This window comes from Phyllobates terribilis, unplaced genomic scaffold (assembly GCF_046119375.1).
Source record: "Phyllobates terribilis strain yellow unplaced genomic scaffold, ASM4611937v1 Scaffold_3__8_contigs__length_932513732, whole genome shotgun sequence".
In the NCBI taxonomy this organism is placed as follows: Eukaryota; Metazoa; Chordata; class Amphibia; order Anura; family Dendrobatidae; genus Phyllobates; species Phyllobates terribilis.
The window spans coordinates 72,248,649-72,273,270 of record NW_027362763.1 but is presented as its reverse complement, the minus strand read 5'-3'; the positions used below and the strand labels follow the sequence as shown (position 1 = coordinate 72,273,270).

The following is a 24,622-nucleotide window of genomic DNA, read 5'->3' as shown; positions in this document are numbered from 1 at the left end:
ATTTCCTTGACAAAAGCCTTAGCGAGAGTTTTAGCGCAGGGTAGTTTGACAAAGGGAACCAAGTGACACATCTTGCTAAAACGGTCCACGACCACCCAGATGACAGTAAAACCCTCAGAGGGGGGAAGATCAGTTATAAAGTCCATAGCCAAATGTGTCCAAGGAGCACTGGGAACCTCCAAAGGACAAAGCAACCCCGCAGCAGGAGTATGTGAGGACTTAGATCTAGCACATATAGTACATTGACGCACCCACTTAATGACTTCCTTCTGCCATCCAGGCCACCAAAAACTGCGACCCACCAGTCTCTTGGTCTCAGAGATTCCGGGATGACCTGCCAACCGAGATTCGTGACACTCAATAAATAAATCTCTCCTAAAGGTCCCAGGCACAAACAACCTCCCATGGGGAGTGTTAGATGGGGCATTCTCCTGTGCTTTAAGAATCTCATCTTCCAAAACGGAGTCCAAAGCAGCTATCACAACACCTTCTTGTAAAATGTTCTCCTCTTTCTCAGCACCGACTATGGGAGAAAAACTGCGAGACAAGGCATCCGCCTTAACATTCTTAGTACCAGGGATGTAAGTAACGGAGAAATTAAACCGCGAGAAAAACAGTGCCCACCTAGCCTGACGGGCATTCAGGCACTTGGCAGCATCAAGATATATCAGATTTTTATGATCCGTAAGAACCTGAACGGGAAATTCCGCACCTTCCAAGAAGTGACGCCAGTGTTCAAATGCGAGTTTAATAGCCAATAATTCCCGATTACCAATATCGTAATTCAGTTCAGTCTCCGAAAAATTTTTTGAAAAAAAGGCACAGGGATGTAATCCATCCCCGTTATCCTGAGACAATACTGCGCCAACCCCCACAGAGGAAGCATCCACCTCAACCAAAAACGGCTTAGTCACATCAGGCTGCATAAGGATGGGAGCAGAGGTGAACCTCTCCTTGAGATACACAAAAGCTTCAATGGCCTCAGAAGTAGTGTTGAGCCACCCCCGTAGTGTTCGAGTTCGGTTCGGTTCGTCGAACACCCGTGTGTTCGCCGAACTGTTCGTCGAACACCTTCGAACACCGTTAAAAACAATGGCAGGCAAACAAAAACACATAGAAACACATAGAAAACACCTTCAAAGGTGTCCAAAAGCTGACAAACTGCTCAGAAGACACAACTAACACATGGAAAAGTGACAAGTACATATAGTCATGCGAAAAGAAAAGAGGTGGAGGAGTAAAAGGAGGGGGAGACACAGATATAGGCATGTCATGCCCTTCTAAAATCCAAAAAGTGAGAAGCCGAGACGGCCAGTCCGCTCCTGCCCGTGCCACCTCCGTGTCGCCGGGTTTGTGCCAGAGCCGCGGTGAACCCTGACGGCCAGCCCCCCTCTCCCAATACTGGTGCCTGTCCGCTGGTGGGTCGAGAGAGCCCCCCTGTGGTGGAGGCAGCTCTAAGCTTTTTAATTTAAATTGTCCCTCTAATTTGAATGAATACACTTTAAATCCATTTACAAGGATCTATTGGAGGGCAAGTCTCATGCCAGCAGCCGCGTAATTCCAGCTCCAGTAGCGTCCACTAAAGCTGCTGCAGTTAAAAAGCTTTTATAAGGATCGAGCTCGGCTGTCCACCGCAAGGCATCCTAGTGCCAGTCCCAGCCCCTATGCCTTTGGGTGCCTCCTGATGCTCTTCACTAAGTATCCCGTGGTCCCGAAGCATTTCCTTTGAAAAAATTAAGTGTCCAAACTACAGGTGGTGTAGCTTGCTTAACAGCCGGGATAATCCGCTGACTAGCAGACACTGCTACTAGGCACAAAGTATTTCCTGGGCTAGATGCAGTTAAAAATTTGTAAGTAGATACTCTCGTTGGATGCTGAGAAAGCATTCCATAGAGTCTCCTGGCACGCCATATATGATTCTCTTAAAAAGCTTGGGGTAGGGGTCTAGGGGACCCTTTTATAGCCAAAATCACGGCCCTGTATCACAATACGTCACCTAGGCTGAAGATAAATGGAACTGTAGCACCGAGGGCTCGGTTGCTACAGACGTATTGCACCTCACCCAGAGGTGTGATATCTCACTCTCAGATAAGGATGGAGTGTGGATCAGGACCCGACACCTGCATGCATTACACCACATTGCCGTGGGGCAGGGCGACCAATATGCCCCTGAGATGGGCACGACAGTCCCTGTCCCTGGCTGGAGTGGGGGGAGGGAACACTGAGGAAGGGGAACCCTGCAGTGCAGGAGCAGGGAGGAAGCAGTTCCTGGGTGCATTGAGAAGGGAGTATAAAAGGTGGGCACCATCTTAGTTCAGTGCAGAGAAGTCTGAGCAGAAGTGGCAGGGAGCAGGGGCTCTGCATGAGCTCTGCTCCGGAGGCGGGCCTAGTAACAGAGGCCCAGGCCTGCAAGAGGGAGAAGGAAGGAAGAGGAGCGGAGAAGGCTCCAGGAACGAGGAATGAAGGGATCCCAGGGGTGCGGACGGGCGAGTCGCCACCTCACACCCGAATCCACCTGCGTGGAGGGGTCAGGCCAAAGGGGGAGACCGGTCCCCGAACTAGTGGAGGCAGGAAACGACCCTCAGCTAGAAACCGGAGGCTCTGACATTTTATGTGGCGCAGCCCCTTGCTCCACCCGCTAGGAAGGCACCACATAGGGTCAGGGAAACTGGCGCCAAGTTTACCAAGAGGAGGCCCGAGGCAGCCGGACAGAAGTGTTGGTAAGAAAGGCCAGACAAAGGACACACAAATGGGGTCCTGTGAAGCGCTCCAAAGTTATCTGGGAGTTGTCTGAGCCCCTCACCTGGTGAGCACAGTACGACGTGGGCAGCCCTTACCTGCAGACGTGGTCTGGATAATAAGAACTGTGAGTAAAGGCCCTGAACTGCATCACTGACTCCGTGTCGTTACTGCTGCTGCCCTGCACCATCACCCCCATCCTCCGCATACACTGCCCTGAGGCTATACTCCTCCCGTGGGGAGTTATGCTACGCTCTGCTGCACCCACAACACCAGCCTTAGCGGTCTGCCCTGTAGCGGCGGTTCACTCTGACCGCAATCCACGGGTGGCGTAGTCGGACATTTAAACATCAAAACCACATAAATAGTTCCGCCACTGGTTTGACCGCCCTGAGCCACGGAACCGGATCGCCGCCACGAAGACTACAACCACCAGCATCCACCAAAAAGGGTCCGGCTCCGGGTGTCCCAAGGCCCAGGGGGTGCGTCAGAACATTTTCATCACCTTTCACAATCACCAATGGGACAAGGCAGGGATGTCCTCTGTCCCCTCTCTTATACATCCTAGTGACGGAGCACCTGCTCTCATCAATTCGCCATAACCCCAATATTAGGTGAATTGAGGTGGGAGGCACCGAGTACAAGTGCTCTCTATTTGCTGATGATGTCCTAGTATATATCACTCAATCACATATATCCATCCCTGCTGTTATGGCTGAAATAGATCACTTTGTTACATGGTAAAATTTTAAAATCAATGCAGCGAAGTCTGAGGCCCTCGATGTCTCCCTCCCTAAATCCATATAGGATTCCATCCAGTCCAACTTTCCCTTTGCCTGGCCCTCACAGGGTATCAAATACTTAGGAATTCCTATTCATAGAGACCTTTCCCATCTATGTTATCTTAATTTTGGGCCCTTTATTGAACAATTCCATACAGACCACGGTTGGCAAGTTAGAACTGTAAGATTCACTACGTGAACCACTGGTGTTTTGTGGAAAAGCACATGTACACCGCGTTCCAAATTATTATGCAAAAAGTGTTTAGGAGTGATAAGGGAAGAATTTGTTTGTTTGTCAGTTAAACTCATTGATGGTGATGTGTGTCAGGGCTCTTTATATCACTGTAAGCAATTGCAGACACCTGTGCTAATTAGTTTGGCAGGTGTGTCCAATGAAAGGCAAGACTACTTAAGAAGGCTCTCTCACATTATTAAGCAGCCTACATTTTCTGCCAAAATGGGAAAGAAAAAGGATGTGTCGGCTGCTGAGAAGCAACAAATTGTGGAGTGTTTAGGTCAAGGCATGACTACAATCAACATTGTGCGATGATCAGGATGAAGTGTCTTGGCAATCAAGAAGTATGTAGCTGATTCACAGTACACACGTGTGCGTGCTGATAAGGGCAAATTGAGGACTCTTTCCTACAGGCAATTACGTCAGGTTGAAACAGCAGCGGCAAAAAAGCCTTGTCATAGCAGCAGACAAGTTTTTGAAGCTGCTTGTGCCTCCAACGTCCCCCGAACAACAAGATGCAGGGTCCTTCAGAGGTTTGCAGCTGTGCATATGCCATCCTGTCGACCTCCTCTATCCACTTCACACAAGCAGAAACGGCTCCAGTGGGCCAAACATTACATGAAGACTGATTTCAAAACTGTTTTGTTCACGGATGAGTGCCGTGCAGCGCTCGATGGTCCAGATGAATGGAGTGGAGGATGGCTGGTTGATGGACACCCCACGCAAACACGGCTACAGCGCCAACAAGGAGGAGGTGGAGTAATGTTTTGGGCTGGAATCATGGGGAGAGAGATTGTTGGCCCCTTTAGGATCCCTGAAGGCGCTAAAGATGAACTCCATAATGTATGTGGATTTTCTCAAACAGCACTTCCTGCCATGGTTCAAGAAGAAGAACCGTGTATTTCACAGCAAGATCATTTTTCTGCATGATAATGCACCATCTCATGCTGCACATAAAACATCTGCATCTCTGGCTGATATGGGCATAAAAGGGGACAAACTTATGGTGTGACCCCCATGCTCCCCTGACCTCTACCCCATTCAGAACCTTTGGAGCATCATTAAAAGGAGTGTCTATGATGGCGGGAGGCAGTTCACATCTAAGCAACAGCTCTGGGAGGGTATTCTGTCCTCATGCAAAACAATTGAAGCAGAAACCATCCAAAACCTGACAAATTCAATGGACGAGAGAGTTCAGAAGCTCCTTTCGAACAAGGGGTCCTATGTGAAAATGTAACATCACCTAGAATAAAGTTTTGAGTTGAAAACTGTTTGATTTCAGTTTCTAACAACCTGCTAATGCTTATAATTTCAAAAATGACCATTTTTTTGGTCTTTATTAAAATGAAAAGGTTGATCGAAAAGTTTGGGGGATCTAAGAGTGTGGCAACCCAGTAGTCATGATTACTTCGAATTCAGACAATATGAGGGTCATGCTGCAGGTAGTGCAGCAAGAAGGCACTTATGTGTCTTGCGCATCTCGGAGCCCCAAAATTATTTTCCGGGCTAGATGCAGCTAAAAATTATTTTTAATTTTAAATCTGGTGAAGCTTATTATAGATGGCCTAATAGGATCAGTGCTGCACACTGCTACAAAGCCCAAATTATTTTCCAGTCAAGATACAGATAAACATGATTAGTAATTTGAAAGCTTAAAACGGTTGGTAGGGTGATTTTAACCAATCATCAAGCTTTTACTCTCCCCAGGATGACACAGGGGTAGAAAAGTCGTTTCGGATCCATGATTTGTTCATCTTTATGAACGTGAGTCTGTCTACATTATCAGTGGAGAGCCGCGTGCGCTTATCTGTCAGCACACCACCAGCAGCGCTGAACACACGTTCAGACAGAACGCTGGCTGCGGGGCATGACAAGATCTCCAAGGCGTAAGTGGCTAGCTCTGGCCATTTATCCAGATTGGAAGCCCAAAAAGAGCAAGGGTCCAGTGACACAGTCGTGGCTTCAATGTTTACTTGGAGATACTCCTGTACCATCGTCTCTAGGCGTTGACTATGTGTCAGACTTCTTGTCTCCTGTGGCCTTGCAAAGGATGGGCTAAAAAAGTGGTGAAATGATTCCGCAAAATTGATGTTACCAGCAGATACTGTGGTTCTGTTACGGTTTGAGTGCTGAACACTTGACGGTCCCACGGTTGGCAAGTTGGAACTGTGAGATTCACTACGTGCACCACTGGTATTTTGTGGAAAAGCACATGTAAGATTCTGCAACAGTCTCTGCTGATACTCCTGCATGCGTGCATCCCTTTCTATGGCAGGAATAATTTCTGCAAATTTACTTTTGTACCGGGGATCTAACAGTGTGGCAACCCAGTAGTCAGGATTATTTCTAATTCTCACAATGCGAGGGTCATGTTGCAGGTAGTGCAGCAAGAAGGCACTCATGTGTGTTGCGCATCCAGGAGCACCAAGTCCCTGTTGTGTTGGTGGCGAGGTAACAATCATGCTTCCTTCCTCTGTCCTCTCCCCCCAACCTCGCACAACAGAAATGTGATCAAGGTCTCCCTCATCTGATGAGTCTTCCATCAGTTCGTCCTCCACTTCTTCCTGGGCTCCTGCACCTTCCTCACTAGTTTGGCTGCTACCATGCGCCCTGGTAAAACCATCTCCCCCACCCTCACATGCCTGCCGCCTTGGTGCTGCCGACCGTCTGGACCTTGCAGATGTTAGCCCTTCCTCATACAACTCCTCCTCCTCTACTTCCTCCACCTCTTCTTGTGCCACCACCTGACTCCGAATTCTGTTTAACATGTGCTCCAGCATGTAAATCACCGGAATAGTCATGCTGATAATGGCATCGTCAGCACTAAACATCTTCGTCGCCATTTCAAAACTGTGCAGAAGGGTGCATAGGTTCCTGATCTGAGACCACTCCTCCAGCGTGATTTGCCCCACCTCTGAATCTCGTTGGCCCAGGCTATACGTCAGAACGTATTGCACCAGGGCTTGTCGGTGCTGCCACAGTCGCTGCAACATGTGCAGAGTTGAATTCCACCGGGTAGGCACATCGCATTTTAGCCGGTGAAGTGGCAGGCCCAACGACTTCTGTAGAGATGTAAGTCGCTGAGCTGCGGAATGCGAACGGCGGAAGTGAGCAAACAGCGACCGTGCCCTCTGCAGAAGGCCATCTAGTCTGGGATAGTGGGCTAAAAATTGCTGGACAACCAGGTTCAACACGTGAGCCATACAAGGCACGTGTGTGACATTGCCCCGGCGAAGGGCCGCACCCAGGTTTGCAGCATTGTCGCACACGGCCTTCCCTGGTTTCAGGTCCAGTGGAGACAACCATTCATGAAATTGGTTCTCCAGAGCTGACCACAACTCCTCAGCTGTGTGACTCACATTTCCCAGACATTTCAATGTAAAAACTGCCTGATGACGTTGAGCCCTACTGCCAGCATAGTAAGGAGGTGTGCAGGATCCCTTCTGCGCAGTTAGAAAGCTTGTGGCATGACCAGACAGGCTTTGGGTGCAGGTGGAAGACCGAGAGGAGGTTGAGGAGGCAGAAGCAGTGGAGGAACTTTGACATAAAGAGGATTGACGCACAACTCGTGGGGACGGCAAGACTTGGACAGCAGCCCCTTGTCCTGCTGTCACCATAGTTACCCAGTGCCCAGTCAGCGACATGTAACGCCCCTGTCCATGCCTACTCGTCCAAGTGTCTGTGGTGAAATGCACCCTGTCACACACAGAGTTTCTCAAAGAAGCGGTGATGTTGTGTGCGACATGCTGGTGGAGCGCAGGCACACCTTTCTTTGAGAAGTAGTGCCGACTGGGCATCTGGTACTGGGGCACTGCGACGGACATAAGGTCTCGAAAATCCTCTGTGTCCACCAGGCGGAAAGGCAGCATTTCTGTAGCCAAGAGCTTGCAGATGGTGAAATTCAACCTCTTAGCTTTCTCATGGCTAGGAGGAAATGGTCTTTTACTTGTCCACATCTGAGGGACCGAGGGCTGGCTATTGTGCTTAGACGGGGTTGATAAGGGTGTCCCCGGCAAACTGCCGGTCTGTGAGGAAGATGCAGGCGGACATGTTAGGTTGCCTTGATCCAAAGGTGGTGCTATCGATGTCGGACAGCGCTCAACACCAGCTGGTGTTACCACCTCCAAAGAAAATGATGACCTGCCAATCACGCTGGCTGTTGCGGGTAAAGAGGTGGCAGGTCTGCGCCCCAAAACAGGTGTGACTGCTGTCCCCCCAGTCACAGAGGATGAAGAGGCCGCGGATGCACAAGATATGGCAGACGGTGATTGGCCCGGCCGGCTAGGCCGCATTGTAGCACACTGAGCTTCCCACTGCAACTTATGCTTCATGTCCATGTGCCGGTTCATGCATGAAGTACTCAAACTATGTATTTTTTGGCCTCTACTTAGCTTTTGCTGACAAATGTTACAGATAACACGAGTTGGGTCATCTTTATCGATCTGAAAAAATGCCCAGGCTATGCAAGGCTTAGCACCCATGCGACCTGAAGAGCCACCACGACTTGTGGTGAGAGGCAGAGTTGTGTTTGAGGATGCAGTTGTTGACGTGCTTCCAGTACTACGTCTCTGTCCAGGAAGGCGCAACCTGACCTCGTCGTCACTAGCATCTTCCTCCACCTCCTCTGCTGACCCCATCTCTTGGCTGACTGTGGGTTGACAGTAAGTGGGATCTCCGACCTCATCATCATCACCCTGTGCGTTATAACACCCGTCGTCCTCAGAGCCAACCTGTTCCTGCCCTGACAAAAAACTAAAGTTGTTGCTCCAATCAGGTATTTGAGTCTTATCATCGTCTTCCTCATTGTCTCCACCAACAGGAGTTACAGTTTGGGAATGAGGGTCTACATTATGGTCAGAACCTTCTGCGTCTGGTCCTGGATCCGACTCATAAAGATTCTGGGCATCAGTGCAGATCATTTCCTCGTCTGGATTCACAGAAGCGCTGGAGTCGACCTCTGATTCCCAGGCTATAGTATGAGTAAACAGCTCTGCAGACTCAACCATCTGTTCTACCTCATACTCAGACGGGCAGCTGGAGATTTGGGAGCTGTGAGGAAGCAAGTGCGATTTCTGTGACACCTTTGAGGACTGGAGTATTTGTGATGTTGAAGTTGATGTGGAGGAGAGCCCACTTAAAGGAGCACTTGATATCCGTTGAAGCACCTGCTGTTTTTGTGCCTCATCTGGAATTTGTAGCGATTGGCGTGGCCGTAAGAAAGGGATCTTATCACATTGTCCGCTAAAAGAAGTAGACATTTTAGTTTGGCTGGAAGATGGTCTTTCTTCTGCACCTACCCCATGGACACAACCTTTTTTCCCCTTCCCAACACGCCTATTCCCCTTTCCACCAGCAGCAGGCCTTTTTCCACTCATTTTGGTGGTTAACTAATTCACAACTCTGGAGTTGTTTGCACAAAAAAACAATGGATGGTAACCGAGCAGAGCTGAGTGGCCAAACTGTGGTATTAGGCCAAAACTATTGGCTGGGTTAGATGCAGAAAAAAATTATTTTTAATTTGCAACCTGATGGAGGTCAGTATAGATGGACTAATAGACCAAGTCCCACACACCGCTAGAAGCCCAAATATTTTTTCAGAGCTAGATGCAGAAAATTTTTTTATTCAATTTGCAACCTGATGGAGGTCAGTATAGATGGACTGATAGACCAAGTCCCACACACTGCTAGAAGCCCAAATATTTTTTCAGAGCTAGATGCAGAAAAAAATTATTTTTAATTTGCAACCTGATGGAGGTCAGTATAGATGGACTAATAGACCAAGTCCCACACACTGCTAGAAGCCCAAATATTTTTTCAGAGCTAGATGCAGAAAAAAATTATTTTTAATTTGCAACCTGATGGAGGTCAGTATAGATGGACTAATAGAACAAGTCCCACACGCTGCTAGAAGCCCAAATATTTTTTCAGAGATAAATGAAGAAAAAAATTATTTTTAATTTGCAACCTGATGGAGGTCAGTATAGATGGACTAATAGACCAAGTCCCACACACTGCTAGAAGCCCAAATATTTTTTCAGAGCTAGATGCAGAAAAAAATTATTTTTAATTTGCAACCTGATGGAGGTCAGTATAGATGGACTAATAGACCAAGTCCCACACACCGCTAGAAGCCCAAATATTTTTTCAGAGCTAGATGCAGAAAAAAATTATATTCAATTTGCAACCTGCTGGAGGTCAGTATAGAAGGACTAATAGAACAAGTCCCACACACTGCTAGAAGCCCAAATATTTTTTCAGAGCTAGATGCAGAAAAAAATTATTTTTAATTTGCAACCTGATGGAGGTCAGTATAGATGGACTAATAGACCAAGTCCCACACACCGCTAGAAGCCCAAATATTTTTTCAGAGCTAGATGCAGAAAAAAATTATATTCAATTTGCAACCTGCTGGAGGTCAGTATAGAAGGACTAATAGAACAAGTCCCACACACTGCTAGAAGCCCAAATATTTTTTCAGAGCTAAATGAAGAAAAAAATTATTTTTAATTTGCAACCTGATGGAGGTCAGTATAGATGGACTAATAGACCAAGTCCCACACACTGCTAGAAGCCCAAATATTTTTTCAGAGCTAGATGCAGAAAAAAATTATATTCAGTTTGCAACCTGATGGAGGTCAGTATAGATGGACTAATAGAATGATGCTATGCCCAAAAGATTTTACTTCACTAGGTGCAGTAAAAAAATTGGTATTCTATACACAGGTGGTATATCTTGCAACACAGATAGGCTACTCCACTGACTAACACACTCTGCAATAGGCCAAAAAGGATTAGCTTTGCTAGATTCAGCCAAATGCTGTGAAAAAAACTTGCACAGCACTGGCACAGACCTGCCTGGCAAAAACTGATAGGAACTGTTGTAACCTAGTCCTGAAAAGGACTCCAATTACAATTAGTCTTTACTCCCACAATCTATCTATTTAAGAGCACAGACCTGCCTGATAAAAGTCGTAGGAAATGCTGTAACCTAGTCCTTAAAAGGACTGCAATCACAACTATTCCCTACTCCCAAGCTATCTGTATATTTGTGCGAAAATTGGCTTGAAATTAACAAGGTATAGCGCACACAGCAACAGCGGTGCCGTCTAACACGCAGCTGCAGCAGTGAGAAAATGGTGGCGACGGGGAAAATGGCTTGGTCTTATAGGGCAAGGACATGTGACATACACTGCCAATCACACATGCCCTTGCTTGTGTGAAAAAAAGCACTTCGCTCCGTGTGTGCGCTGCTGATAGGCTGACAGATTGCACCTCCCCACTGCAAATGCGGGAAAGAGAAAAAAAAATGGAGATCTTCATTGTTCCTGCAGAGATCCATCCCCTGCCCCTCCCCCCGCCCCGCTGTACACTCAAACTGCGTATTAACATTAATTTTCATCATTACTGAGAAAAAATCCAGTTATGATTTTGGTGCACGAACAGTTATCGAACATAAACTCGAACAGCCGAATTTTTCTCAAATTGTTCGTGTTCGCCGACCGGCTCGAACACCGCCCAAAACAGCTCGAATTTGAGATTGGCGAACAGTTCGAGTAGAACAACGCTCATCTCTACTCAGAAGACCACTGAACCGCATCAGCGCCTTTCCTGGTGAGATCGGTCAGAGGTTTGACATTACTAGAAACATTTTTTATGAATTTTCTGTAATAATTGGCGAAACCTAAAAACCTCTGTATCGATTTCAAACCAATAGGCCTAGGCCATTCCTGTACAGCTTGAACTTTAACCGGGTCCATCTCAAAACCTTCGCTGGAGATAATGTAACCCAAAAAACTAATTCTCTGTACAGCGAACTCACATTTCTCCAGCTTAGCAAAAAGCGAATTGTCCATTAACAACTGTAATACCTCACGTACGCTCCGCCAATGAGACTCCAGATCCGGCGAATAAATCAAAATGTCATCCAAATACACAACCACATTTTTGCCGATCAAAGGTCTCAGGATGTCATTAATAAGATTCTGAAAAAATGCAGGAGCATTAGTAAGACCAAAAGGCATAACCAGATTCTCAAAATGACCCACAGGAGTGTTAAAAGCAGTCTTCCATTCATCACCCTCCTTCATGCGCAACAGATTGTATGCCCCCTTAAGGTCAATTTTAGAGAACCACTTGACCCCCATTAACTGGTTAAACAGATCAGGAATCAATGGCAGTGGGTAAGGATTGTTTACAGTAATTTTGTTAATCTCACGAAAATCCAGACAAGGACGTAAACCGCCGTCCTTTTTTTTTACAAAAAAAAATCCAACCGCCACAGGAGACTTAGAGGGCCTAATGTGACCGGCGGCCAAACTTGTCTGTATGAATTCCTCCAAAGCCTTCCTCTCAGGAATAGTAAGGTTAAATAAACGACTTTTAGGAAGAGTCGCTCCAGGGACAAATTCAATAGAACAATCATAGTCTCTATGGGGAGGCAAAACCTGCGATTCCTTCTCAGAAAAAACTCTCCAAAAATCCTGAATAGGAACAGGCAATTCTCCCCTATCCAAAGCTGCAATACGCCCGTTACAACACTTGTCATAACATTTATGGCTCCAGGATTTAATTTCATTGGTAGACCAATCCAGTACAGGATTGTGAAATTTTAACCAGGGCAATCCCAATATTACTGGAGAAGGCAAGTTATTCAAAACTACCAAATCCAATTTCTCATGGTGAACACCATTAATAGTGAGAGGAAATTCACAGACCTTGAGAGTAATATTCTTCAAAGGGGAACCATCCACAGAAACCACAGCAATGGGGGATGATAAAGGTTCGGGTTTTAAATTGAGTCTTTCCAAGAATCCCCCATCAATTACATTCAGAGTAGATCCGCAATCAACAAACACCCGAAATTCCATTAATTTTTCCTGAGCAATCGTGGAAGCAGCTAAAAATACACCCTTGGAATTTAAACAGGCAATACGGGCATGACTGACCATTTTTTTTTCTTTCTTCATACGAAGCTCACAGCCTTTAATCAAATGACCAGATTTTCCGCAATAGAAACACAAGCCTTCAGAAAATCGACGGTCTTTTTCTTGAGAGCGAGGTGCCACCGATCCAATCTCCATCGATTCACCACTGTTAGTACACACATTCTCATAACCAGAAACTGACATAGCAGAGGATTTGCTCTCATTAACCCTTGCACGCAGTCTCCTATCCACCCGTATAGCTAATTGCATAGCCTGTTGCAAATCTTCAGGTGTAGGATAAGCAATTAGCAGGTCTTTAACCCTTTCATTGAGCCCAGCAAGAAATAGACTTTTCAGAGCAGAATCGTTCCACCCTGTTTGAGTAGACCAACGACGGAAATGAGTACAATATTTTTCCACATTACCTGATCCCTGTCTCAAACGTCTTAACTCAGTTTCAGCTGATGCGACACGGTCAGGATCATCATATAATAGTCCCAAAGCAGAAAAAAAAACTATCCACTGATCTGAAGCATGTATCACTAGGTTGCAAAGAAAAGGCCCACTCCTGAGGCTCTTTGCGCAAAAGTGACATTATGAACCCTATGCGCTGGGATTCATCCCCAGAGGACTTGGGTCTCAAACGAAAATACAATAAGCAAGCATTTTTAAATGAAAAAAATTCTCGGTGTTCACCAAAAAATAAATCCGGCAAACATACCTTAGGCTCCAAGAAATGTGCTCCAGGACAGTTACTCACGTGCTGACGGAGCTCGGCCACCTCCAGAGAGAGTCCCTGCAGGCGATGAACCAAATCCTGAACCGACACCATGATGGAACAGAAAAATCTTTCCTTAGAGAATTTGCAGGCTGGACTTACTGTTATGTTCTGCTACCAGAGCTAAGGAAAGAGAGGAGATCTGTCCCTACGATAGAACTCAGCTGAATCCCTACGATGTAACAGGGAACCTGATCCTGCGATCAGACCTGCTAAAGTCCTAAGCTAGTCTGTACGGAGACCTATAGATGTGGGGAAGGAATCCCTACAAGTACTAAGGACTGGGAGGAATACGGGACACCTCCTAACAGAAATAGTAGCAGACAGACGAACAAACAAAATATAAAGAACATAGAGGTCCGTAGACCAAGCAAACTAACAGAGTAAGATACAGAGCACAGGCTAGCTAGAAAGTAGTTATACAATGAAGTCCAGCAAAGCCAGAAGGGCGGAGCAGGCTTAAATAGGCCAACAAGGTCATGTGATCAGCAAAGGAAAAAAACCTAAGAGCAAGGTTCTAACAGTGAATGGGTAACCAGGATAATGACTGGCACAAGATGGAGGCATCAGTGAAGCGGCTGGACAGAAATACGACCTTGGCTATCGTATTCAGGATGGATTGGGAAGGAGAAAGTTTGGTAAGAGGGAGACCAATCAGAAGAGAGTTGCAGTAGTCCAAACGAGAGTGAATAAAAGTGACAGTAAGATTTTTAGCAGCTTCAAAGGTGAGAAAAGGTTGGATGGATTCTGGAGATGTTTTTAAGATGCTGGTGACAAGAGCGGGTGAGGGATCGGATATAGGGAGTAAAGGAAAGTTTAGTGTTGAATATCACCCCAAGGGAGCGGGCATGATGCTTAGGAGTTATGGTTGAACTCACGAAGGTAATTTCAATGTTAAGTAGAGTTAGGTTAGTAGAGGGGAGAAACACAGTAAGTACAGTTTTGGAGAGATTCAGTCTAAGATAGAGGAAGGACATGATGTTAGAGACAGCAGACTGGCAATCCTTGGTATTTTGTATTAGGGTAGAGGAGATGTCAGGAGAATAAGTGTATAATTGGGAGTCGTGATACTGGAACCCAAATCTGCTGATTTTTTGTCCAATAGGGGCAGTGTATAGAGAGAAGAGGAGGGAGCCTAGGACTGAGACCTGAGGAACCTCGATAGTAAGGGGACGAGGAGAGGAAGAGGAGCCGGCAAAAGATACAGTGAAAGAGCGGTAAGAGAGGTAGGAGGAGAACCAGGAGAGAACGGTTTCCTTAAGGCCAATAGAGCGGAGCATAGTGAGGAGGAGCTGGTGAGCCACAGTGTCAAATGCAGCAGAGAGATCCAGGAGAATCAGCAGGGAGGAGTGACCTTTGGATTTAGCTGTTAGTAGATCATTAGAGACTTTAGTGAGGGCAGTTTCAGTGGAGTGTAAAGAGCAGAAACCAGATTGTAGAGGGTCGAGGAGAGAGTTATCTGAGAGAAATTGGATTAGATGGGAGTGGACCAAGCATTCCAGGAGTTTAGAGATGAATGGAAGATTAGAGACAGGTCTGTAGTTAGCAGTACAGTTCTGGTCCAGGGATGGCTTTTTAAGTATAGGGGTGATGAAGGCATTTTTAAATGAGGAGGGAAAGATACCTGAAGAAAGTGAGAGGTTAAATATTTTAGTCAGGTGAGTGGTGACCACCGGTGAGAGAGACTGCAGGAGATGTGAGGAAATGGGGTCACTGTTGCAGGTTGTAGGCTGAGCGGAAGCGAGGAGCTGGGTAAATTCTTCTTCTGTGACAGGTTCAAAGAAGGCAAGTGAGCTTGAAGTGTGGCAGAGAAGAGGATCCAGGCACTGGGGAGATTGGGCTGAGATATCCTAATGGATGTCGTTGATTTTTTCTAGGAAATAAGTGGGCAGATCCTCACCACTAAGGTTTGTGATGGGGGCCTGTGCTTTAGGTTTCAGGAGGAAGTTGAAGGTTTCAAAAAGTCGTTTTGGACTGTTGGGTATTCATGGTACGTTTATTTCTATAAGTGTGGTTGTTATGATCTGCAACATAAACTAGGGAAAGATGGGGAGAGCTGTCCCTACAGTAAGACTAAGCTGAGTCCCTACGTTGTAGCGGACAACCTGTTCCTTGTGACCAGACCCGCCTTCGTCCTCGGCTAGTCTGAACGGAGACCTATAGAGAAAGGGAGGGGTCCCTAAAAGAACTAAGGACTGGGACAAAAATGAGACACCTCCTAACAGAAGTTGTTGCAGAGCAAAAGATAAACTGACAAAAGTTCTAGTGGTCCCAGAGGACCAAGCAAACTAGAGATAGATAGGCACAAAAGCACCTGGCTAGAGAGACAGTCAAAACAACACTGAAGCCCAGCAAAGCCAGAAGGGCGGAGCTGGAATATATAGGAAGATGGTCACGTGACAAAAACAAACAGGAGGGTTCTAACAGTGGTAAGTGGGGGTGTCCCAGGTGAGGAGATAGTTCTTGACAGAGAAGGAAAGAAGGTTGTGGTCTGAGAGCGGGAGAGGGGAGTTAGCAAAGTCATGCACCGAGCAGAGATGGGAGAAGACCATGTCCAGAGTATTCCCGTCTTCATGCATAGGAGAGTTAGTAAACTGTGAGAGGCCGAATGAGGAGGTTAAATGAGGTTAAATGAGGAGGTTAGACAAAGTAGATGAGAGGCAGATTGGGAGAGGGGAGCATCGATAGGGATGTTAAGGTCTCCCATGATGAGGGTGGGATGTCACAGGATAGAAAGTGAGGAAGCCAGGTGGCAAAAGGATCCATGAACAGGCTGGAGGAGCCTGGGGGGCGATAGACAACCACCACTTACAGGGAGAAGGTTTTGAAGAGTCTGACTGTGTGGACTTCAAAGGAAGGAAACATAAGTGTGGATCGGGGGGATGACCTGGAAAGCACATTATAATGAAAGGAGCAAGCCAACACTTCAACCCTGTCTGTTCTCAGGTCTGATGGTATGTGAAAATTTCAGCACACCAAATGAGAGAGGAGAGGCGGCGGTGGTGTCTGACTGCTGGTTCCAGGTTTCTATAATAGCCAGAAGGTTAGGGAATTAGAGAGGAAAAAATAGTGAATGTAAGTTAGTTTGTTACACACAGACCGTGCTTTCCAGAGAGCACAAAGGAAAGCAATAGGATAGGGCTTGCACTGAATGTTAATAAGATTTGCTGGGTTTCTATATGCAGCTGGAGGAGAGTAGTGTATGCTAGTGGAGGGAGGTCCAGGGTTGGGGGAGATGTCACCAGCGACTAGAAAAAGGAGAAAAAAGAGAAAGAGAAGGTGGTGCAATGATTTGTATGAATGTTTTGAGTGCTGTATGGAGGTAGTGGCTGGTTTGGAGTGGGTTAGAAATGTCAGAAGGGCCTCAGAGTTATACATGGGAGAGGAGAGAAGGGAGGGGTTGATATGGAGAGAATGCACAGACTGTGTTAAAGGGTGGGTGAGTTGTGAGAAAGCAGAAGTTAAAACATATAAGAAGCAGAGTGATTGCTGTAATCGCATCAACCTGAAGAATAAAATCATCTAATTACTTACACCTCACGATGAACAGCGTAAAAAATAAATAAGAACAATTCTTCACCTACTGCTGATTTGTTCATTCTGCCTCTCAAAGATCGCAGTATGGCTCAGCTCACATCTAATCTGTGCTCTGCGCTGAGCGCTTACACCGTGGTTCCCGCATAAATCTCTAAAATATGTGATTCAGATGGAACCCCCGGCGGAAGATTAACTGTAATGAGGCAGATGAAGGCACCGTGGACGTCATCTGGCCTGTGATCCCACGATGTTCGTCTTTTTATTAGGCATGCATAAAAGTACATTCAAAAAGTCAAATGACATTTCTTCCCTTCTCAGCCCTGCAGTGCGCCCAAACAGTGCTTCTTCCCCACATATGGGGTATCGGCATACTCAGAAGAAATTGCATAACAAATGGTATGATGCAATTTCTCCTGCTACCCTTAAGGTGTTTTCACATAGCATTCAGTTTCCCCATCTAGGCATACGTCCTAAAATTCCCCACAAAACGGGGTCTGGACATATGCTCTGACAGGGCCATAGACCGCAATGGTGATGGTCAGAGCGAACGTCCGCTCTGCCGTGCACCTTTTTTGGGAGTGTGCGCCCACATAAGGCAGACACTCAGACGCAGCAGCCTACGTCTGAGTGTCCACCTCCTGTGGGCGTACACTCATAAAAAAAGTTCATCGCAGAGCGCACTTTCGCTATGCCCGTCACCATTGCAGTCTATGGGCCTGTCAGAGCATACATTCAGACCCCGTTTTGTAGGGAATTTTAGACGTATGCCCCGACAGGGACACAGAACGCTATGTGAAAGCACCCTTATAAAAACACAAAATTGGGGGCTGAAAAACATTTTTGTGGGACAAATGTGAAAATTTTATTTTTATGGCTCAATGATAAAAATTTCTGTGAAGCACCTGGGGGTTCAAGGTGCTCACAACAAATCTAGATAAGTTCCCTGAGGAGGTCTAGTTTCCAAAATGGTGTCATTTGTAGGGGGGTTTTAACTGTTTAGGCACATCAGGGGCTCCTGAAACGTGACATGGCATCTGCTAGATATTCAAGCAAATTTTACATTTAAAAAGTCAAATGGCGCTACTTCCTTTCCGATCCCTGCCGTGCACCAAAACAGTGATTTTCCCACACATATGGGGTATCTGTGTGCTCAGGAGAAATTGTGGTACATTTTTTTCCTATTATCCTTGCAATTGTAAAAAAAAATGGGTCTAAAGTAAAATTTTTGTGAAAAAAAGTTTAAAGTTCATTGTTTTCTTCCACATTCCAAAAATTCCTGTGAAGCACCTGAAGGGTTAAAAAACTACTTGAATGTGGTTTTGAGCACCTTGAGGGGTGCAGATTTTAGAATTGTATCACTTTTGGGTGTTTTCTGTCATAAAAGCCCATCAAAGTCACTTCAAATGTGATGTGGTCCCTAAAAAAATGGTTTTGTAAATTTTGTTAGAAAAAAGAGAAATCGCTGGTCAACTTTTAACCCTTATAACTTCCTAACAAGAAAAAAATGTAATTCCAAAAATTGTGTTGATATAAAGTACACATGTGGGAAATGTTATTTATTAACTATTTTATGTGACATACAGTACAGACCAAAAGTTTGGACACACCTTCTCATTTAAAGATTTTTCTCTATTTTCATGACTATGGAAATTGTACATTCACACAAAAGGCATCAAAACTATGAATTAACACATGTGGAATTATATACTTAACAAAAAAAGTGTGAAACAACTGAAAATATGTGTGATATTCAAGGTTCTTCAAAGTAGCCACCTTTTGCTTTGATGACTGCTTTGCACACTCTTGGCATTCTCTTCATGAGCTTCAAGAGGTAGTCACCGGAAATGGTCTTCCAACAATCTTGAAGGAGTTCCCAGAGATGCTTAGCACTTGTTGGCCCTTTTGCCTTCATTCTCCGGTCCAGCTCACCCCAAACCATCTCGATTGGGTTCAGGTGTGGTGACTGCGGGGGGCAGGTCATCTTGCGTAGCACCCCATCACTCTCCTTCTTGGTCAAATAGCCCTAACACAGCCTGGAGATGTGTTTGGGGTCATTGTCTTGTTGAAAAATAAATGATGGTCCAATAAACGCAAACCAGATGGAATAGCATGCCACTGCAAGATGCTGTGGTAGCCATTCTGGTTCAGTATGCCTTCAATTTTGAATAAATCCCCAACAGTGTCACCAGCAAAGCACCCCCACACCATCACACCTCCTCCTCCATGCTTCACGGTGGGAGCCAGGCATGTAGAGTCCATCCATTCACCTTTTATGCGTCGCACATAGACACGGTGGTTGGATCCAAAGATCTCAAATTTGGACTCATCAGACTAAAGCACAGATTTCCACTGGTCTAATGTCCATTCCTTGTGTTCTTTACCCTAAACAAGTCTCTTCTGTTTGTTGCCTGTCCTTAGCAGTGGTTTCCTAGCAGCTATTTTACCATGAAGGTATGCTGCACAAAGTCTCCTCATAACAGTTGTTGAAGAGATGTGTCTGCTGCTAGAACTCTGTGTGGCATTGACCTGGCCTCTAATCTGAGCTGCTGTTCACCAGCAATTTCTGAGGCTGGTGTCTCGGATAAACTTATCCTCAGAAGCAGAGGTGACTTTTGGTCTTCCTTTCCTGGGGCGGTCCTCATGTGAGCCAGTTTCTTTGTAGCACTTGATGGTTTTTGCAACTGCACTTGGGGACACTTTCAAAGTTTTCCCAATTTTTCGGACTGACTGACCTTAATTTCTTAAAGTAATGATGGCCACTCGTTTTTCTTTGCTTAGCTGCTTTTTTCTTGCCATAATACAAATTCTAACAGTCTATTCAGTAGGACTATCAGCTGTGTATCCACCAGACTTCTGCACAACACAACTGATGGTCCCAACCCCATTTATAAGGCAAGAAATCCCACTTATTAAACCTGACAGGGCACACCTGTGAAGTGAAAACCATTTCCGGTGACTACCTCTTGAAGCTCATCAAGAGAATGGCAAGAGTGTGCAAAGCAGTCATCAAAGCAAAAGGTGGCTACTTTGAAGAACCTAGAATATAAGACATATTTTAAGTTGTTTCACACTTTTTTGCTAAGTATATAATTCCACATGTGTTAATTCATAGTTTTGATGCCTTTAGTGTGAATGTACAATTTTCATAGTCATGAAAATACAGAAAAATCTTTAAATGAACAGGTGTGTCCAAACTTTTGGTCTGTACTGTACATACATGTTATCTCGGTCTTTTCTTAAGCCCCCGTCTCACATAGCGAGATCGCTAGCGAGATCGCTGCTGTGTCATGGTTTTGGTGACGCAACAGAGACCTCACCTGCGATGTCGCTATGTGTGACACTTTGCAACGATCAGGCCCCAACTGTGAGGTCGCTGATCGCTGCAAAGTGTCCTGGACCATTTTTTGGTCATTGCTCTCCCGCTGGTCAGCACACATCGCTGTGTGTGACCAGCGGGAGCAGCGATCAGGCTGGTAACTATGGTAAACATCAGGTTACTAGGGGCACACACGCACCTAGTAACCCGCTGTTTATCATGGTTACGAGCCTGCTAAAGTGAGCTGTAACCTTCCGCTCTCTGTAGCAGAGTGGTAACCATGATAAACAGCGGGTTACTAGGTGCGCATGTGCCCCTAGTAACCCGATGTTTACCATAGTTACCAGCCTGCTCCTGCTTCAGCAGGCTCGTAACCAGGAGCAGGACATCGTTTGACAGCTCACCAGCTACCACATAGCGACGCAGCAACAATCCCCGACAGGTCGTATCGTTGTCGGGATCGTTGCAGCGTCGCTAAGTGTGACGGGGCCTTTAATCTTTTTTTATCACCTGGCTGGCAGAAAATTTTAACACCCATTATTCATTGAGTGTTACATAGGGGATGCAAGTCTCTTTGCAGGGTTTTTTCTACCTTACCCTGCTTTTCCTCTTCAGCTGTCCTCCCTCCCCTTTAATCCTTCCCCCACTATTTATATTTGAGTAATTTTTGTATATGATATGAATTTTTCTCAATAATGTATATATTTTTATGATTAAATCCCTTTGGTGTTGTTTTGGAGATAACTTACAGGTATATTGAGGGACTTATAACTTAATTCAGTGGTCCTCCTCTCCACGTATAACCTTCTTCTCCAATACTTCTTCTCTGTTCGTTGTGTTAATAATTAATAATGATATTATTATTTTTAAAACTATTCAGTCTTTGGGATAGTAAAATGTTTCAAAGTTAGGAAATCACTTTTTTAGTAACTACCAAGCTGTGTGCCTAATACTACCAAGTGTACAACCCCATTGTCAGACTATAACCACTAAGCTTATTGGCTCAAGGTGAGAAAATATCGGATCCAATTGAAGCTCGTTGTGTCAATGTAAATCTCTGTGCCAACCTTGAGCAGCTGACGCTCCCACCCCAAATTTGGCATTTTATTAATTTTTGTATGCTTCCTCACTTAAGTTTCTGACTCTGCTTATAACCAAGAGAGAGCAGAGAGCTGCCAACAAAGAACAGACTGACCAGTACTCTCAGGTGACCAGTAATATATCAGTGTTCCCCAAACCTACGACTCTCTTTCTGTTACAAAACTAAAGCTTTTGGCATGTCCTGAGAATCACAGGTTGTAAGGGCGTCCTGGGAGTTGTAGAGTTCCAGCAGCTGGAGATCTACAGGTCGACGAGCACAACAGTGCTACTTGGTCGGCATGTATTGGTTTAGTTGTTCACTTTTCACAGTTGACACCAGAAGCCAGAATCTTTGGTGATCTGATTATTGAAAATTGGTGGTCTTGTTGACACAACTAGCTTAGTATCATGTGGAAAATTATTTAATTTTTGTCGTTGCAAACAGCAAGAGGGTCAGTGTGGCCATTTCTACAGTACGATTACCTCATCCTCTTTATTACTTCAATCCCTTCATCATTTTCGATTTTAAAGATTTTACAGTTGAACTTGATGGACCTAATTGTTTTAGCTATGTAATGATGTAATAATTTGATGCATAAGTTCTGATAAATCTGCATATTTTATAATTATTTTGCTTTTTGTCTTTTCATTTTCCAGTATGATTAATGCTGACTTCAGTACTGCAACCGTTCTTATTTCTTTTGGAGCTGTGCTGGGGAAGACGAGTCCTCTGCAGATGCTTATTATGGCCATCCTTGAGATTGGCATATTTGCATGTAATGAACATCTTGTGAACTACTTGGGGGTAAGTGCTGTAACATAGTAACATAGTAACATAGTTTGTAAAGCCGAATAAAGACTTGCGTCCATCAAGTTCGACCTGTTAGTTCTGTAATTGCTAAAGTTGATCCAGAGGAGGGCAAAAACCCCAAATGATTTGGCCAATCTTCACCTGAGGAAAAATTCCCTCCCGACTCTGAAACCAGCAGTCAGAATAAATCCCTGTATCAACCTACTATTTTATTTTATTTTTAAGTATATGCTGAAATCTGCCTGGTATCTAGAAATGCATCCGGTCCCCGCTTGAACTGGTGTAGTGAATCCGACATTACCGTCTTCTCACTCAGTGAATTCCATATTCTCACTGCTCTTACCGTAAAGAACCCCTTCCTATGCTGGTGCTGAAACCTTTTCTCTTCCAGTCTTAGTGAGTGCCCTCTTGTTACCGTAATATCCCTCCTTTTGAACAAATCTCGGGCAAGATCTCTATACTGTCCCCTAACATATTTGTACACATTTATTATGTCCCCCCTCAACCTTCTCTTTTCCAAGCTGAATAGTCCTAGTTTTGCCAACCTCTCTGGGTATTGCAGTCCCTCCATTCCCTTTATTAATTTTGTTGCCCTCCTTTGTACCTTTTCAAGCTCATTTATATCCTTTCTATATATTGGGGCCCATAACTGAGCATAGTATTCCAAGTGTGGTCTGACCAGTGCTTTGTACAGTGGAAGAACAATGTTCTCATCCTTTGCAGCTATACCTCTTCTGATACATCCCATTACCCTGTTTGCCCTTAAAGCAGCGGCCTGACTTTGGGCACTCCAATTTAGTTTGCTATCAATCAAGATGCCCAAGTCCTTCTCCATCTCTGAATTCCCCAATGATTTCCCATTCAGTGAGTACTGGTGACTTCCATTTTTCCTTCCCATATGTATGACCTTACATTTCTCCTCGTTAAACCTCATTTGCCATTTAATGCTCCACCTACCCAGCTTATCCAAATCCCTCTGTAGGTCTGCACTGTCCTCTTTTGTATTAATTGTTTTACATAACTTTGTGTCATCTGCAAATATTGATATTTTACTATTTATCCCGTTGACTATGTCGTTAATAAAGATATTAAATAACATTGGGCCTAGTACAGACCCCTGTGGTACCCCACTAGTGACACTTACCCAATCTGAGTATATTCCATTTATAACCACCCTCTGCCTTCTATCCTTTAGCCAGTTAGTTACCCACTTGCAGACATTTTCCCCCAGCCCCATCATTCTCATTTTGTATACCAACCTATTATGTGGCACGCTATCGAACACTTTTGAGAAGTCGAGATACACGACATCCACTGGTTCCCCCTGATCTACTCGAAAGCTAACCTCCTCGTAGAAGTCAATCAGGTTTGTTTGGCAGGAGCGATTCCTCATGAATAGTGTTGAGCCACCCCCGTAGTGTTCGAGTTCGGTTCGGTTCGTCGAACACCCGTGTGTTCGCCGAACTGTTCGTCGAACTGTTCGTCGAACACCTTCGAACACCGTTAAAAACAATGGCAGGCAAACAAAAACACATAGAAACACATAGAAAACACCTTCAAAGGTGTCCAAAAGCTGACAAACTGCTCAGAAGACATAACTAACACATGGAAAAGTGACAAGTACATATAGTCATGCGAAAATAAAAGAGGTGGAGGAGTAAAAGGAGGGGGAGACACAGATATAGGCATGTCATGCCCTTCTAAAATCCAAAAAGTGAGAAGCCGACACGGCCAGTCCGCTCCTGCCCGTGCCACCTCCGTGTCGCCGGGTTTGTGCCAGAGCCGCGGTGAACCCTGACGGCCAGCCCCCCTCTCCCAATACTGGTGCCTGTCCGCTGGTGGGTCGAGCGAGCCCCCCTGTGGTGGAGGCAGCTCTAAGCTTTTTAATTTAAATTGTCTCTCTAATTTGAATGAATACACTTTAAATCCATTTACAAGGATCTATTGGAGGGCAAGTCTCATGCCAGCAGCCGCGTAATTCCAGCTCCAGTAGCGTCCACTAAAGCTGCTGCAGTTAAAAAGCTTTTATAAGGATCGAGCTCGGCTGTCCACCGCAAGGCATCCTACTGCCAATCCCAGCCCCTATGCCTTGGGGTGCCTCCTGATGCTCTTCACTAAGTATCCCATGGTCCCGAAGCATTTCCTTTGAAAAAATTAAGTGTCTAAACTACAGGTGGTGTAGCTTGCTTAACAGCCGGGATAATCCGCTGACTAGCAGACACTGCTACTAGGCACAAAGTATTTCCTGGGCTAGATGCAGTTAAAAATTTGTAATTAGATACTCTCGTTGGATGCTGAGAAAGCATTCCATAGAGTCTCCTGGCACGCCATATATGATTCTCTTAAAAAGCTTGGGGTAGGGGTCTAGGGGACCCTTTTATAGCCAAAATCACGGCCCTGTATCGCAATACGTCACCTAG

The 24,622-nt window shown here is 45.3% G+C and overlaps 1 protein-coding gene across 1 annotated transcript in view; it reads left to right on the top strand.

Moving 5' to 3' along the window:
• Window positions 1-24,622, top strand: part of RHAG (Rh associated glycoprotein) — a 110,588-nt gene that overhangs the window by 57,453 nt on the left and 28,513 nt on the right. The window contains exon 3 of the mRNA XM_073674031.1: window positions 22,049-22,196. Coding sequence (XP_073530132.1) covers window positions 22,049-22,196 — 148 coding nt within the window. The remainder of the gene's footprint in view (window positions 1-22,048; window positions 22,197-24,622) is intronic.